The sequence below is a fragment of the Carcharhinus amblyrhynchos genome, chromosome 12 (assembly GCF_965287045.1).
Source record: "Carcharhinus amblyrhynchos chromosome 12, sCarAmb.v2.hapA, whole genome shotgun sequence".
NCBI classification, from domain to species: Eukaryota; Metazoa; Chordata; class Chondrichthyes; order Carcharhiniformes; family Carcharhinidae; genus Carcharhinus; species Carcharhinus amblyrhynchos.
Genome location: NC_137335.1, coordinates 48,880,321 through 48,896,512, shown reverse-complemented (window position 1 = coordinate 48,896,512; position 16,192 = coordinate 48,880,321). Strand labels below are relative to the sequence as shown.

General features: G+C 42.1%; 1 protein-coding gene across 4 annotated transcripts in view; it reads right to left on the bottom strand.

Annotated features, from left to right (window-relative positions):
• The window catches only part of lpgat1 (lysophosphatidylglycerol acyltransferase 1), a 100,326-nt gene extending 84,972 nt beyond the window's left edge, over positions 1-15,354 (bottom strand). The window contains exons 1-3 of one of the 4 annotated variants that reach the window (XM_080200488.1): positions 15,255-15,353; positions 14,510-14,898; positions 12,363-12,623 (exon numbers count right to left, since the gene is read on the bottom strand). In XM_080200488.1, coding sequence (XP_080056614.1) covers positions 12,363-12,600 — 238 coding nt within the window. In that variant the 5' untranslated portion in view covers positions 12,601-12,623; positions 14,510-14,898; positions 15,255-15,353. Of the gene's footprint in view, positions 1-12,362; positions 12,624-13,976; positions 14,387-14,509 lie in introns of those variants that run through there. The other 3 variants (XM_080200489.1, XM_080200486.1, XM_080200487.1) reach the window with 3 other exon arrangements.
• Positions 15,355-16,192: the final 838 nt, after the last annotated feature.

Below are 16,192 nucleotides of genomic sequence, written 5' to 3'. Positions count from 1 at the left end.
ATCCAATTTGTTCTAGGTTGTTTGACAAGAGGGGCCTAATTTGTCCTCAAATTTGGGAAGGAGACCAAGTAGTCTTTGGTGGAAGTGAGAAAGAAAGAAGAGCCTGATTTAAAGAAAGAAAAGTCTGGTTTGTCTTCAGTGAGGGGAAGGGAATTGAGTGATTTTTTATCATGAGGCGAGTTTGGTAATTGGATCCTATTTGTTTGTACTGGCAGGGCTAAGTGTTAAGAATGCCAAGTTTACCTGGCACCCCGGCTTTTGCTTAAAGAGCAGGGACATAATTTGGATGCACACATTTCCAATCTGACAATTCCAACTATTCTCACTTGGTATTTTGTGGTGATTCCTGCTTGCCTGGACTAGCGATGGTCCAGAGTGCAGATTAATTTTATTGTTGGCCATTATATCCACACCATACCTTGCACTATTGTTGGTGTGTTTTGATGGATTCTGGAATGCCGTATTCATTATGTTTTTAATAAAGGAATACATGAGGGTTGCTAATGGTGCGGTTTGGATCTGTCACTTAATGTTACAGTGACATTGTAATCAGCCAGATAGAATAGAATAGATTTCAATAGAATCCCTACAGTACAGAATGAGGCCATTCAGCCCATTGAGTCTGCACTGACCACAATCCCACCCAGACCCTACCCCCATATCCCTACATATTTTACCCACTAATCCCTCTAGCCTATGCAGCTCAGGATAATAAAGGGACAATTTTAGCACGGCCAATCAACATAACCCGCACATCTTTGGGCTGTGGGAGGAAACCTGAGCACCCGGAGGAAACCCATGCAGACGCAATAATATTATACAATACAAAATATTTATAGTAATGATAAACTTTTCAAATGCCAAAAATCCTCCCAATGTCAGAAATGACAAATATGTTTCTCCTATCTTGAACCTCCAAATTAATGACTTCTGAATCACAGCTCCTCATTAAGACAATGGTACCCTGCCACAAAATTAATGACCATGCCCTCTCTGCTCTTCCCAACCCACCAAACATCATTCCAGCTGATTTAAGAATCAATGATGCCTCAACATGGAGCATAAGAGGCTTGCGCATTGCTTAACACTGGTCTGGACCAGATGAGTCTAATGGCCTATTTCTACACTGTACATTATGTAATGGTAATTCTATGTAATTGTGCCCATAACACGGCTCGATTCCTTTACAATAATCAAAAATAATGGACATTAAAATTATATTTCTCATAACTAACATTAGGTGGTCAAACATTCACATGATTTACAAGTGGTAACTTTACCATGAATGGTGCAGTGACCAAATAAACACATGCTGCAAACAGCTCACGGGATGGAACTGAATGTTTTGACCCACTGTTTTTGGATGGGGATTCTCCTTGCAAGCCATAGAATTTGAAACCAATGACAGAAATCAGTCCATCGTTAAAAGGCTGTCCCGAACTAAACTCCAATTTCACTTTGCTCTGTGGTGTATAAAGCCCCCAGTTTGGGTTTGATGTTTGCTGCAGCCTACAGTAGCAGCTAGTAGGAACAAACAATAACCAAATGCATGCTGTAACCAGCATACAATAGACAATCACTGAAAAAAATGTTGCCACACCTTTTGAAAGTACAGATTAAAAAAATACTGAACAAGGTGGGTAATAATGAAAGTTATGCTAGAATGACAGAATTTAAAAAATGTTTTTAAATGATAAAGCTACCAGGTTGCAAAATGGATTGAGTTGAACATTAAAAATATAGGAAGTTAAGAAATTTGACAGCAGACAAAATAGAAAGATGAGGTTAGAATGGCAGGGAATATTAATTGAAATGTCAAACAAATTTTTACACAGCAAGCAGCTAAACAGAAAAACTGAAATGCCAGAAAAATAATAAGGCCGAATGACAGAGAATACATTAAATTAGTTATAGTTTCAGTCTTCACCATGATTAGGACCAACATGCAGACATGGAGAATGTGCAGACTCCGCACAGAGAGTAACCCAAGCCAGGAGTTGAGGCAGCAGTGCTAACCACTGTGCCACCCTATGTATTAAAAGATAGGCTGTAAAAGATACCAATCAAGTATCTAAGTAAGGGAAGGAAATCAGGAATCAGTATGGAATTATAGGAGATAAAAACAGAAAAGTGTGTCATATTGTCCACAGGTGCTGCCAGACGTATTTCCAGCAGTTTTCATTTCAAATTTCCAACATTTACAATATTTCCTTTTTATTTAATGGAATTATCAAAGGGTGATCTTGCTGAATTTATGAGTGCTCCTCGGGACCTGTTGACAATAGAAATTCTGCGGCTGACAGTGTCCACAAGTTCCACTTTAACTCTTAGTACCAGCAGTGTCTATATCACAATCAGACTTTCACCATGGTTAGGACTAAAGAAATAATACTATTCCAAGTTAATACAACTTGAATATTGTATTACATCTGAAAACGGTTGGGTGTTATTTGGAATTTTCGTCAACATCTTTTTAAGATAGATTCTTGGTTCATAAATTAGTAGGTGCTCTGCAAACAGCCAAGAACTTACAGATTTAATTCCATTACTTTCTGCACTCGAGGTCAGTAAAAGGTTTACCATTAAGCAAACAGGAAGTGCACATATTTCACTTCAAAAGACATCATGGAAAATTGCCAACTAGTACTCCCACTGCAAAGCCATGGAAACAGAGTAGAGTGCTGCCCCCAGCAGTAAGTTACTGTGCAAGAAAATATGAGAAATCCTGAAAAGGTTAAATTGTAGCAAATCTGCAACAAGATACACGCAGTGTTTGCAATTAACCACTATACCTACTTTTATTGTAATTATTCATGATTCAGAATTTAGTAACAATTCTACATTGCCACCCATTCCAGTAATAAAATATTTTGGGTGAGCAGTAACATAGAATCATATTCAGCATCAAATACTGCAGATATCAACATCTGTTCAAACAACAAAAAGAGAACACTTGCTCAGATAATTAAATACATAAATGATTTGGTATGAACAGGGGCCATTTCTACATTAATGTACATTATCAATATATTTCAAACAGTAATGTTAACTTTTTTTAAAAAAAATTAAGCAATTCTCAGCCTTGTTCACTCAATTACATGGGATGGCAGAATTCGTTTCAGAATTGTATTTTCTCACCTTGTACATAGATCTTGGGCACATGCCAGAACCTAATGGCCTACAAAATGGTCACTAGAAAGTTGTCAAGTGACTCATAGCAACTTGCCTTCTCTTTGGAAATTTGCCTAGCATCATCAATAGCTTGCATTTATGCAATGCTTCCATAGTATAAAACAAGAAGGGGATCAAAGGATTGGGAACATCACTTCGAAGTTTCCTACCAAGTCAAACACTAATCTGACACGGAAATTAATTTTCACAGGATGAAAATCCTAGAACTCCCTGCTAACAGCATTGTGGACATACCTACACTACAAAAACTGCAGCAATTCATGAAGGTACTCACAACCACCTTCTCAAGGGTACACCCATATCTCACGAATGAGTAAAAATTGTATTTTAAATTGCAGGCACTGAAGAATTGAAAACCAGTGCAAGTCAACAAAAGGCAAGGCTAATTGGTGAATAGAATTAGAAATTGGCACAACTTTTCAATAAGCTGAAGTACAAAGTATGTGAATATGGGAGACCAGTCTGAAGAACATTGGTATTGTTGATTTGGCAGGAGGCAAATGCTAAGTGGAGCAAATAGGTTAAAATAAGGACCAAGGTATGTGATGTTATGAAGGTAGAAGTAAATAGCCTTTGTGATGGGTGGATATAGCATCAGAAACTCAGTTTACGAGCAAGTAGCGTACTCAAGTATCTGCTTCAGTTTCAGACAAAGACAGAAGGAGGAGGGCGTCAATTATCTCAGCTTGCTACACTCCCTGCTGGGCGTCACAGCCTCTGTATGTCTCTGGGCCTCAGTTTTCTGGTGTCAACAGCTTTGCGTCAATGCGGGACTGACTTAATTATTTAAATTCAATCCCATTAGCAGATCTGGCACTGAAGTCTCCAGGGCCACTGGCCTTTCAGCCCCTTCTAGGAGTGGTTCACTCCAGCGGCGTTTACAACAGTTCCCCACTAACGGGGAGCTGGCAGCCTGACCCTGCTGGAGTGAAGGGAGGCATCTCAGGAGGTTGGGCATAAGGAGGGGTGCCACCTGGGCACTGCCAGCCTGACCCCCCAGCACTGCCCAAGAAGTAAAGTGGTAATGCCCAAGCAGCACCTTGGCACTGCCCACTGGGCAGAGTGCCGGGGGGGGGGGAGGGAGGAGGAAGGGAGATTGTTGGGGTTTGGGGTCTGGAGATGTCTGGCATGCGCCGATCTTGGCACTGACAGATCATTGCACGCGCAGTGGCCCACTCATAAGAACATCAGCACTACGCTGCCGGCCTCTCCAGTAGGAATAGGGCCCACCTTCTGATTTTCAACATGAATCTTGTTGAGGCATTCCAGTGCTCAGAGTATGGGAGGTTCATTTTGAAAATCCTGCTAAAAACCAGTAGGAAGTTACTTCAGTTTTTAGGCAAATTCAAAATTTAGAATTTTTTTGGCAGAATCCCGACTGATGCATTGACAGTGGGACAATTGGGCTCATCAGAAGTTGGTTGGACAATCAGTACAGAACCAGCAAAGGGATCAAGAGTGGCCGTAGAGTAGCAGATATGGAAATACAGAATAGTTACAGTGCAGGATGACGATATTTGGTCCACGATATCTGCACCAGCTCTTCGAAGGAGGATTTTGCCTTTTACTATTCTTCTCCATTTTCCTTGTAATCCTGTAGATTATTTCTCTTTAAATAATCATTTCATTCCCTCTCAAATGTTCACTTGAACCTGCTTCCGCCACACATTCAGGAGTTCAGAGCTGTACTCTAAACACTTACTGTGTGAAGATTTTTCTCATATCACTTTTGTTTCTTTTGCCAATAACCTTAAATCTGTGTCTACACTTCTCGATCCTTTCAGGGGTGGGAGCAGTTTCTCCCGGCCTACCCTGTCCAGGCCCCTCAATTTTGAGAACCTCTATCAAATCTCCTCTCAGTCTTCTCTTCTCCAAGGAAAACAGTCTCAACTTCTCCAATCATTCTTCATTACTGAAGTTCAAGTTCTACAAGAGCAAGGAGGTTATGTTGATCTTGTATACAAGATTAGTTAGACTTCAGTTGGAATATTGCATACAGTTCTGGGCACTGCATTTTAGGAAGGTTGTGAAAGCATCGGAGGTTGTTTATCATCTCTGAAACCACACTCAAACCACTCCTGCACTCTGAAATGCAGCACCCAGAACAGTATGCAATACTCCTGCTGAAGTCTCTTCCTTGCTCTTGTACTCTATGGCCTTATTAATAGGATACTGTATACTTTATTACCTATTCTTGCAAACTGTCCTGCCATCTTCAATGCCTTATGCACATATACACGCACAGGTCCCTCTTATTTTATATATTCTCTCCATTTTCTTCTGACAAAACTCACTTCTCCATATTGAACTTCATCTGACACCTATCCACCCATTCCACAACTCTAAGTTGTCCTCTACCAAGTCCTCTGCATAACTTAAAATGCTTCCAAGTTCTGTATCGTCTGCAAATTTTGACATTGCTCCCTATACACTGTGGTCTAGATCATCAGTATATATTTGAAAAACAAAAGGTCCCAATACCCTCCCTGGGGAATTCTACTACAAATGTTTCTCCAGCTCATAAAATATTCATCAACCATTCAGCCAATTTTATATCCATGCTGCTCCTGTTCTTTTTAGTCCTTAAACTGTAACTTTTCTCACAACTCTACTGTACAGTACTGTGTCAAATGCTCTTTGGAGGTTCATGTACACCACATCAACAGCATTGACCTCATGAACCGTCTGTTACTCTTCAAAAAACTTCAAGTTACTTAAACACAATTTTCCTTTAAGAAATCCATGCTGTCTTTCCTTACTTAACCAGCATTTGTCCATATGACTACTAATTCTGTCCTGAAATATAGTTTAGGGATTTTCCCACCAAAGTTAAACAGGTGGTCATAGTTGCTGGGCTTATCCTTCTTTGACCAAGGGCATAATGTTTGCAATTCTCCAGTCATCTGGTATCATCCAAGTCCAAGGAAGACTGAAAAATTACGGCGAATGTTTCTGTAATTGCCATCCTCACTTTCCTTAGTATCCTTGCATAAATCTCATTCTGTCCCGATGCCTTGTCCATTTTAAGTACAGACAGACTATCCAATACTTAAAGTTTATTTATTAGTCACAAGTAAGGTTTACATTAACAATGCAATGAAGTTACTGTGAAATTCCGCTAGTTGCCACATTTGAGCACCTGTTTGAAAGATGTGCTGGTTAGGAGCATTGACCCAGATTACGAGGGGAAACTGGAGCACCCAGAGGAAATCCATGCAGACATGGGGAGAACGTGCAAACTCCACATAGACAGTGACCCAAGCTGGGAATCAAACCCAGGTCCCTGGGCAGCAGTACTAACCACTGTGCCATCTCCTTTACAATTGTAAAACTTTCTAGTGATTGTATTTCCTTTTATTTCACTATGGCCTGCACAGCATCATTTTCTTTGGTAAAAACAGATGCAAAGTATTCACTGATTGTCTTAGCCATGCCCCCTATTTTTACATGTACATCCAATCTATGATGTGGAGATGCCAGCGTTGGACTGGGGTAAACACAGTAAGAAATCTGACAACACCAAGTTTAGGTCCAACCGATTTATTTGATTTGTCTCTGTCTGGAGACAATACACATCTCTTTAACCTGTGCTTAATGCTCCTTCCATCACATTGTCAGCCTCTTTAAGACTTGAATAGCAGGTTAAAGAAAGACTCGCATTCTAAATCAGTAATCTGTAAACTGTCTGTGCTGCTATATGCTCTGTCTGAGGCCAGAGCTCTTCATTCACCTGACGAAGGGGCAAACCCCGAAAGCTTGTGAGTTTACTATCAAATAAATCGGTTGGACTTAAACCTGGTGTTGTCAGACTTCTCACTACATCCAATCTAATCAACCTTACTCCCCTTACATTTTGTATGCCTACAGAAGACTTTTCAATTCTGTTTCTGAAAACAGCATCAAAGAGCAACATTTAAAAAAAGAAGCAGGCCATGGATAGGCTTCTAGGTCCCTGAAGTACTTGAGGAGACAATGCATACCTGAGGAGAAAACAACTAGTAAAAATTCTTTGGCTATACTGTACAAGGATGGCACAGTGGTTAGCACTGCTACCTCACAGTGCCAAGGACCAGGGTTTGATTCCCAGCTTGGGTCACGTCTGTGTGGACTTTGCACATTCTCCCGTATCTGTGTGGGTTTCCTCCCACAGTCTAAAAATGTGCGGGTTAGGTGGATTGGCCATGCCAAATTGCTCTTTAGTGTCAGAGGGATTAGCTTGGGTAAATGCATGGGGTTACTGATAGGGCCTGGGTGGGATTGTCGTTGGGCAGACTTGATAGGCTGAATAGCCTCCTTCTGCACTGTAGGATTCTATGAAACAAAAAAATGTGGGAACAGACAAGCAGAGTCCCTTTGAACTGTACAATGGAGAAGAGCTGTTGGATGAGGATAGTAAGGTAAACTGTGTCAGAAATAAACCATCGCTGCCATAAAAAATGACTTTGGATAGGGTCTTTTCAATTCTGTGGGAGGATGGCAACGCATCAGCTTTCTTGTCACATCATCCATTAAGTGCCCATCTTACACCAAGCAAGCTATTTATCTTCTTGGCAAAAAAAATTTCAACAAATCTGTACTTAAAGAATCCTGGGTCCCACGGATTCAAAAGCTGTCAGAAATATAAAACTGTGCAATTCCTATACATCATAATCCCCAATGTTGAGGACTGCATCCAAGAGACACCTAATCTGCACCCTTACCCAAGAAGAGGCCATCATCATGATCTACATTCAAGAAATACATCTCCTATCAGATGAAGCAGGAGGCACAAGATAGACAGTCTAGATCCAAAATGCCATATTGCACACCCTCAGCACTACTATGCCACATTTGTTCAAGCAACCATTGCTAATATTGTCCATCTGTTCTCTACTGAATACTGACATCAAGGTTGGTAGTTTTCAGGCAGCAAGCATCTACAAGCCTCCTTTCCAATCCCATCATTCAGCTGTCTATACTAGCCATTATACAGACTGCAGCTTAAGAAAGGTTAATGCAAATGATGAAAAACTTGCAAACAAAGACCTTACAGCATGACCTTCTTCTTACTTAGGATCCAAATAGCCTGGAACTTTCTACTCTGCTAGATGTAAACACGACTACGCTCCTAATTTGTGCTGGGTCAACCCAGTACACAGCAATCCACTTCCTGCATCATGTCAAGTCTGGCTGAATTTTCCACACTACCTGCACAAACTATTACTGATCCATGTTTGGACTTCAACTCCGATTGTAACCAGCTCAAAAAAGCAGTGGAATTTTCAAAAAGGCAACTGGGAAGAATGAATCAAGATGTTATAAAGTTACCATTACGAAATATCTTCATACAGATGACATACAGCCAATTCTGCAGGGTCATCTATGAAGTAGCCTAGGACCACCAGAACCAGTTCAAGGAGATACCATCTTCTGCATATACCTTGCCTTTGTATTCCAACAATATGAGTCCTCCAGGTAACCCAGATGTGACAGGCCATCTGATCAAATCCCTGGACAGTATCAGGTCAAATAAGAGACAGAAATAAACAGACCAACTTCACTTGCTCATGTCAGATATATTAGAGAGTCCTACATCTTCTTGGCGCAGCCCAGCAACCGTTAATGCCAAATCACCCATTTGTAAATGACAATCAGGTAATGAACGACATCCTCATTCACATGGGGAAAGCACCACTGGAAAAAAAAGTGAAGTTGCAAATCTGGAGTTAATGAAAATCCTTTTGTAGGCAACAATTCCAAAACGGAATCCTTCATCACTTTCAAGTTGGATAAAGTACTACAAACTATCAAGCTGGGAACTGCTGCTGATTATGACATGTTCCCTGAATTCCTATAACACCATGGCCCAAGGTCCCACTCCTAGTTGGCCCAATTCTTTATAATATTCATATGCAAGGGAACACTGCCAAAATCCTGGCCCATATCTAAATTCATCAGCCTCTCAAAACCAAGCAAAGACCCAAAATAACTGGCTAATAATATCTGTGCTATCAGTTTTGTTTCAAGATAGTAGAGCACTAATCCTACAATGATCAAACCAGAAGTGGAGAACTTCCCAAGTGCAAGATTTTCAACAAAGAACAAGCAGGTGATCAGGTCCTTGCAATATTCATTTTCGTTGAAAATAGTTTTCAAAGAAATCTCAAAACAGAGGCATTTTGTCTGGACCTCCCTGCAGCATCTGGCACATTGGTCCATTTATCAAAATAAAAAGCGTTCTCCATGCCTAGGTTACTAACACCATTGAATTGCTATTCCAGGACAAGTGGGTGACAATACTAATGCCTGGAAGGAACAAATGAATGGGCTACCCCAGAGATTTGTCTTAGCCCCAACCCTGTTCAATGTGTACATCAACAACCTATCCCGAACATAGTCCTGGAAGTTTATCCATGCAGCTAACACCTGTTATGGCATAGACATAGTGCAACTTCCAGCTCAGGGAACAACTAAATAATAATAATATTGCAACCCTGGCCAACCACTGCAAGACTTGGTGCCTAGTGGTAGGCACCAATAAAACAATCTCCAGCATATTCCACCTTCACAATGGTCAGAGACTGAAGGACAATCCTCACTTTGTTTACCTAGCCATCACCCTGGACAGAACCCTCACGTACAGACAACACATCATCAAAACAGCAGAAAAAGTTAAAAACTTGTAACAACCACCTTAATAAACTGGCCAGTACCTCATGCAGATCACAGCCCACAACCTTAAGGACCTCTGTTCTGCCACTGCATTCTTAATTGCAGGATACTGCATCCCACTATGTTACCAAGCTTGCCAATATTAAACTCAACAATGCACGTCATCACTGGTACTTGCTTACTCCCATCCCACATCAGGAGGATAATTGCAACAAGCCAGCCACAAGAGGTCTACCCCAACTAGAGCCTGCATTTATTCAATGAACTCCCTAACCAACTAGTCATATGCCTTCCCTCATGCCCCATATGGTTACCATGGTGAGCAGTACAGCCGAGGACCTACAGTAGAAAGAAACATCCACTACAAACTACTTTCATTGCAGACCCAAATGTTCATCCACTAGGCTTTTCCACCATTTCCAGACTAGACAAAATTTCTGTACAGCCAGCCAACTTTAATCACGAAGATCATCCAGACTATGAGAAGCATGAGCTTCTCTTACTTGTGTATAGTGAGGCTATGTAAGGCAGAGAATCAAGGATGTTTGGGCAGCACTGTTTCACATCATAAGTCGAATAATGAAATTATCTTGCTAAATTTTTTTCAATCTACAGAAAGAGTAGCACCATTTTTTAAAAACTCTTCCAACATCTTACATTTCCATAGCATTGCTGATGTACTGCTTATCTTAGAACACATTCTATACAAATACCATTACTGGCAGGTGTTTACTGTTGTTAGCAGTTTTCCCTAACCACCCTATGTACAGCTGAGAAAAATGTTTCAATCTTCAGTTTTCTGCACATTCTACTGATTTCAACAATTTCAAGTAAATTTAGCACTGTCTCCACACCCACAGGGAACTGGCTCATGTCTTCCAGTGGCTAATTTCAAAATATCAGAGCCAAAATTCCGGATTAAGCCACTTGCCAATGAAAAGATATTTCATAGGAAATAAACAAAAGATAAAGGAAACAAAAGTAGAATCACTCAGCAAAACTCCCAAGGAACAGAAATTCTTAGCAGCCGCATAATGCCCAATAATTTTGTATTTTTCTCCATTCATCAGTTCTAAGCAATGGCAAACAACAAGTTGGAGACTTTAGCAGAGCCAGGAGTCCAGAAATGATGGCAGTGAACAACAGTGGGCTACAGGGGATTACTAAAAGCATGGTCAAAAGAGTATATTTTAAGAAGGTTTTTATATATGTGTCTATTTTTTCTGCTTAAGAAAATTTTCAGTTCCATAGAAATCATAGAAACTCTATGGTACAGAAAGAGGCCATTCAGCCCATCGAGTCTGCAACGACCATAATCCCACCCAGGCCCTACTCCCACATCCCTACATATCTACCCACTAATACCTCTAACCTAGACATCTCAGGACAATAAGGGCAATTTTTAGCATGGTTAAATAAATCAAACCCACACATCTTTGGACCGTGGGAGGAAACCAGAGCACCCAGAGGAAACCCACACAGACATGAGGAGAATGTGCAAACTCCACACAGACAGTGACCCAAGCTGGGAATTGAACCCAGGACCCTGGAGCTGTGAAGCAGTAGTGCTAACCAGTGTGCTACCGTGCTGCCCTTTCCAATAGAACTAAATTAAAATTTACATTTATGTAGTGCCTTTCGCAACCAGTGCGCACCTCAAAGCATTTTACAGCCAATAAAATACTTGTAGTCACTGCTGTAATATGGGAAATACGGCAGCATATTTGAGCACAACGAACAAATACACCAATGTAATTATTGCCAGGTCATTTTTTTGGGAAGTTCAGTGAGGTCTAAATATTGGGTGGACAAGAACACTGGGATAACTTCCCTGCTCTTCTTCAAAATAGCGTCATGGGATTGTTTACATTCACCCAAGCAGAGAAGTGGGGCCTCAGTTTAATATCTCGTCCCTCAGTACTGGCACTGGAATGTCAGTCTTGATATTTGTGCTCAAACCCTTCAGCAGACTTGGAACCTTGTGGCTCAGAGGTGAGTGTACTAATGCCCTGGGCAACAGCTGGCACTCAAATCCCAAACAGAAGTTACTGGAGAGAAACTAGTGTTACTCATCACTAAGTACTAGCAAGAATAGGTTTCCTTAATTACTCTTGGAACTTGCCTTTTTATAAAGAAAAAAATGAAAGTGTTTGCTGCAGGGATCATACATTTTTCCACAAGTTCCTCTGTTCATTCAGAAACGGGAATGGTGTGCTAACTGCCCACAAGGAGGGAGGAACAAAAATAAAGACATTATCAGACAAGACCTATGTAAATATTCTCACCACCCTGAGAGATAGTGTCAGAGCAAGACTGAAACTGCTGGATCAGATTACCTACAACCATTTTCACAACGGAATAGCTCTGGATCAAGTGACTGAGAAGCAGAAAAATGAATGTATTTGTTGCTTTAGTGAGTTTGACCCCACATACACAAATATTGCCATTATACAAACAGATTAAATTGTACTTCATTTAGTGATGTAACAATCTATAACAAGCCCTTCTCAAATTCTTACCTGTGTACCCTGCTGTCCAACCCCATGAAGACACCATAGCCAGCAGCCATTTGAACATTATTCCTTCCACGTGCCAGAACAGTTTACTGTTAAATAATTTCAATGGTTGAAGAACAATGAGATACAAAACATAGGATGGAATCGCAACCAGGTTGTTGACGACCATGAAAAGAAATCGGATTGTGCCTTTTATCAATATCCAGCTGCCATGCTGTATTTCCTTTCTGTTCATTGCCATGCCTCTATCTCCTCCACTTGGCCCTGCAGAAACAATGATAGATTTTTGTACAAAATGCAAAACAAAAATCAACAGAAATACAAAGTGTTCTGCAGTAATGACATAAAAGGGATACTCAGTTATTTATCAGTTACCTAATTAGCACTGAGTCCTAAATAAACATTTAGATCATAGTTCAAAAATACTAGTGACAGCGAGCCAAAGGAAGCTCTATGAAGAGTAGTGGTATCCATCATGTATAAAAACTGGTGCAAGAACAATTGTTCAACTTTAAGACTCTATGACCTGGCAATGCTGGACATTAAGTAGAATTCAGCAGTTGCACAGCTTGCAATGAAGACTGAGAAATATCTAGGGGCAAAACAGCAATTGTTCATAGGACAGTAGCTGTCAAGGTCAATGCATACAATTAAACCAAGTTCAAACCATAGCTAATAAATGTACAGCACAAAACTGAATCAAAATGGAGTTGGATGGCTTTATCACAAAAATCCATCTGAAAGTGAGGTATGTGCACAAAATTCAGACATACAATGGCTGTGGTTACATTCCATGACTGGAATAGGATTTGCAGCCAGAAAATATAGCAATTTGCTGATTGCTAGAGTTATCAACAGCAGACCAACTGCAAAAAAAATTGTTTTGATCACAAGTTGGAGCATTTGTTTTGTCAATTTCTTTTTCAATTACAAAAAATTAGATCACCTGAATTTTAAACTGACACTGTACTGAAGTGGATGACGCTCCACTTAGGAGCAACCCCAAACACACCTAGAATCTCTAACTCTAGCCACTGCAGACTCGGACCAGCTTAGGGTCTGACCACAGTTTTGTCACTTTTACTGCACGACAGCAGAAAAGTAACAGTGTACCTGCATATTTATTCTACATTATCTACAGCTAATTTAGAAAAGCATCCTGCATTTGGAAAGAATACAGTAGGCACACATAAACCGAGCTGCAGTCATCTGAAGTACTTTCAAGTGTATTCATTATAGTCCAAAAGCTAAAACATAGTCCCAGACTAAATTTAGAACTGCAACCATAAAATTAATTCTTTGGACGCTTGTTAGAATAGATCAGGATTATTTTGTAACTTGCAACAAATCTAATTGAATGCTTCATTATTAAAATGATACTTGAAATGTGGAGTATTAATCTCCTCCATTCACTAGACGCTTCATTCTCGCGAAAATGATAACAGACCATTTCCTATAGCTATACACCAAAGAATTGGAAGGAAGTACTTTTTCGAGCAAGATACATTCAATTTAGCAAATGAAAGAACGATTAACAGACTCTGCTTTCAAATTAACAGATTCATACTGGCAATGACGAGAATTAAGCTATGACGGTTAATTAGAAAGTAAACAAACCTCCACATATATTTAACAGAAAGTGGCAAATGTTAACTTCCGAAAACAGCGACTTTGAAATGCAGGAACCGCTGAAGTGCTTACTATCAGTGGAGTAGACAACTGGAGTATTGCACGCCCCAGTTACGTCACTACTTTTCATTTCAATTTCCTTTAATCGGTTTAACAAAAACAAGTGTCTTTGGCTTACAAAAAACAAAACCAAAACGCAGTCCCAGGCCAAATTCATCATTCCAGGCAAAATGCAGATTAGCCACATTTGGGGATCCTGGGCAATGAGATCTTGCCGACTGTATGTGTAAAGATGCACTCTCTCTTTCTGAGCAGGCTTAGCCCTTGGCTGTTCATTTACTTGTGGTCACGACTGCCCAAAATAAAAGCAATTGGCTTGCTTTCGCTATCGGTCGGGTAATGTCTGATAGATTTCTTCATGACTTCTCCACGCCCACGTCTTTTTTTGGGGGGGGGGGGAGCGATCGACTAGAATTACAACTAGAATATAATTCAAACAGAAGCATTAAACACAGCCTTACCTATGTTGTTTGTGACCCAGTACCTATAAATGGAAGTAATATCGAGATGAAGGGGACAGGAAGAGAACGCTGGACGGTTACTAGAGTGGCAGCTGAGAGGTCAGAGACTGATCGTCTGGGCTGTTACTCAATGACGGGGATGAGCATCAAACTGCCCGAAGCCACTGGGCCAAGAAGCAGTTTGTTTCCTGACAAGAGTGGTGAGACACGAAAAGAATACGAAATAATCCAGTCGGTGATTAACAGCGTTCACAACATCCGCACCTGACAAGTGCTAGCCAGCCCTTCCCTTCTTCGGTGCCATGTCCATTTTGGCGACTTTAAAAACCCACTTTCGAGCCAACCAGCTACAACATTAAACGTCCTCTCTCCCGTTTCCTTAGAGCTCTCTGATTGTTAGAGAGAAACAAAAACACAAAATACAAATAATCTCCTGATGGTAATCCTTCAATATTAAACGGCTTAATTCATTTTCAGTACAAACGGATAGGCAGGATCCTTTTTCTGAGGGGGTCGGGGAGGGAGAGGGAAAGAAAACAACCCAGTTGCTATAGCCTGTCTAAAAGAGCGAGCCCCCCCTCCTCCTCCTCGACAATGAAGAGTTGGTGCGCCCAGCCTCAGCGATTATTCACACATACTGTGGCTCTCACATGGCTCTCGGGCTTGGGGGGGTGTGGGGAGGGCTGCGGCGGGCTCCGCGCGCACAGGGCTGGGCCAAGGGGCTCGCGGGCTGCGCATTCACCACCTGGCGTTCCAGAACCCTGGAGCCCGGCACATTCCACTACCAGAACCTTCTCCGAGTGTCTCCACTACAATCCCCGGCCTTCACGTATGAGCTACCGGTCCCTCCCCCTGCCCCTATCCCCATAATTCATCCCCGCCCCCTCCTCTCGCGCACTACGCAGCACGTCAGGACCACGCTCGCGATGGAACAAAGGACGAGAGGGAACGCGGGGAGGGAAGAGGAACGGACAACAACAACTGGCTGATCTCTCTCCCTGTCTATTGTCTTTATCAAATAGACATTACGCTCCAGTTGCCTGCAGTTCTCTCTTCCCCACCCCCTTGCTTCTGACCTCCCTTTCCCCTGTCTCTCTCTCTCTCACCCCCCCGTCTCTCTTTCTCTTTTCCCCCTCCTCATGGTAAAAGGCAGCTTGGCACTAACCCCCTCCCCCTCTCTCCCCCGACCCCCCCTCTCCCCCGACCCCTCCTCCCTTCCGACCCGCCCTTCCTCCCCGACTCCCCTCTCTCACCCCCCCGACTCCCCTCTCTCTTCCCCCCCCCGACTCCCCTCTCTCCCCCCCCCCGACGCCCCCTCTCCCCCCCCCCCGACGCCCCCTCTCTCCCCGCGGTCCCCTCTCCCCTCCCCCGATCCCCTCCCCCCTCCCCCGATCCCCTCCCCCCTCCCCCGATCCCCTCCCCCGATCCCCATTTCCATGGCCAAGACCCCAAAATACCACAGGCGGTGGGTGATCGAGGGGGCCGTCCCTCCTGACTGCCTGCCCTTCTACCGCTTTACATTCGCGCCAGGTGTCCCTGGAGAGGAGCAGTTGATGTCTTCTGTGCCCATTGGGCACCGCAGGGGCTGGGGTGCATTATTGACCCTAATAGTCACATTTTAATTTGATGTTTTTAAGTTTCCTTTGTACGTTTGATTTTGTTCGGGCTGTTACCCTTCCTTTT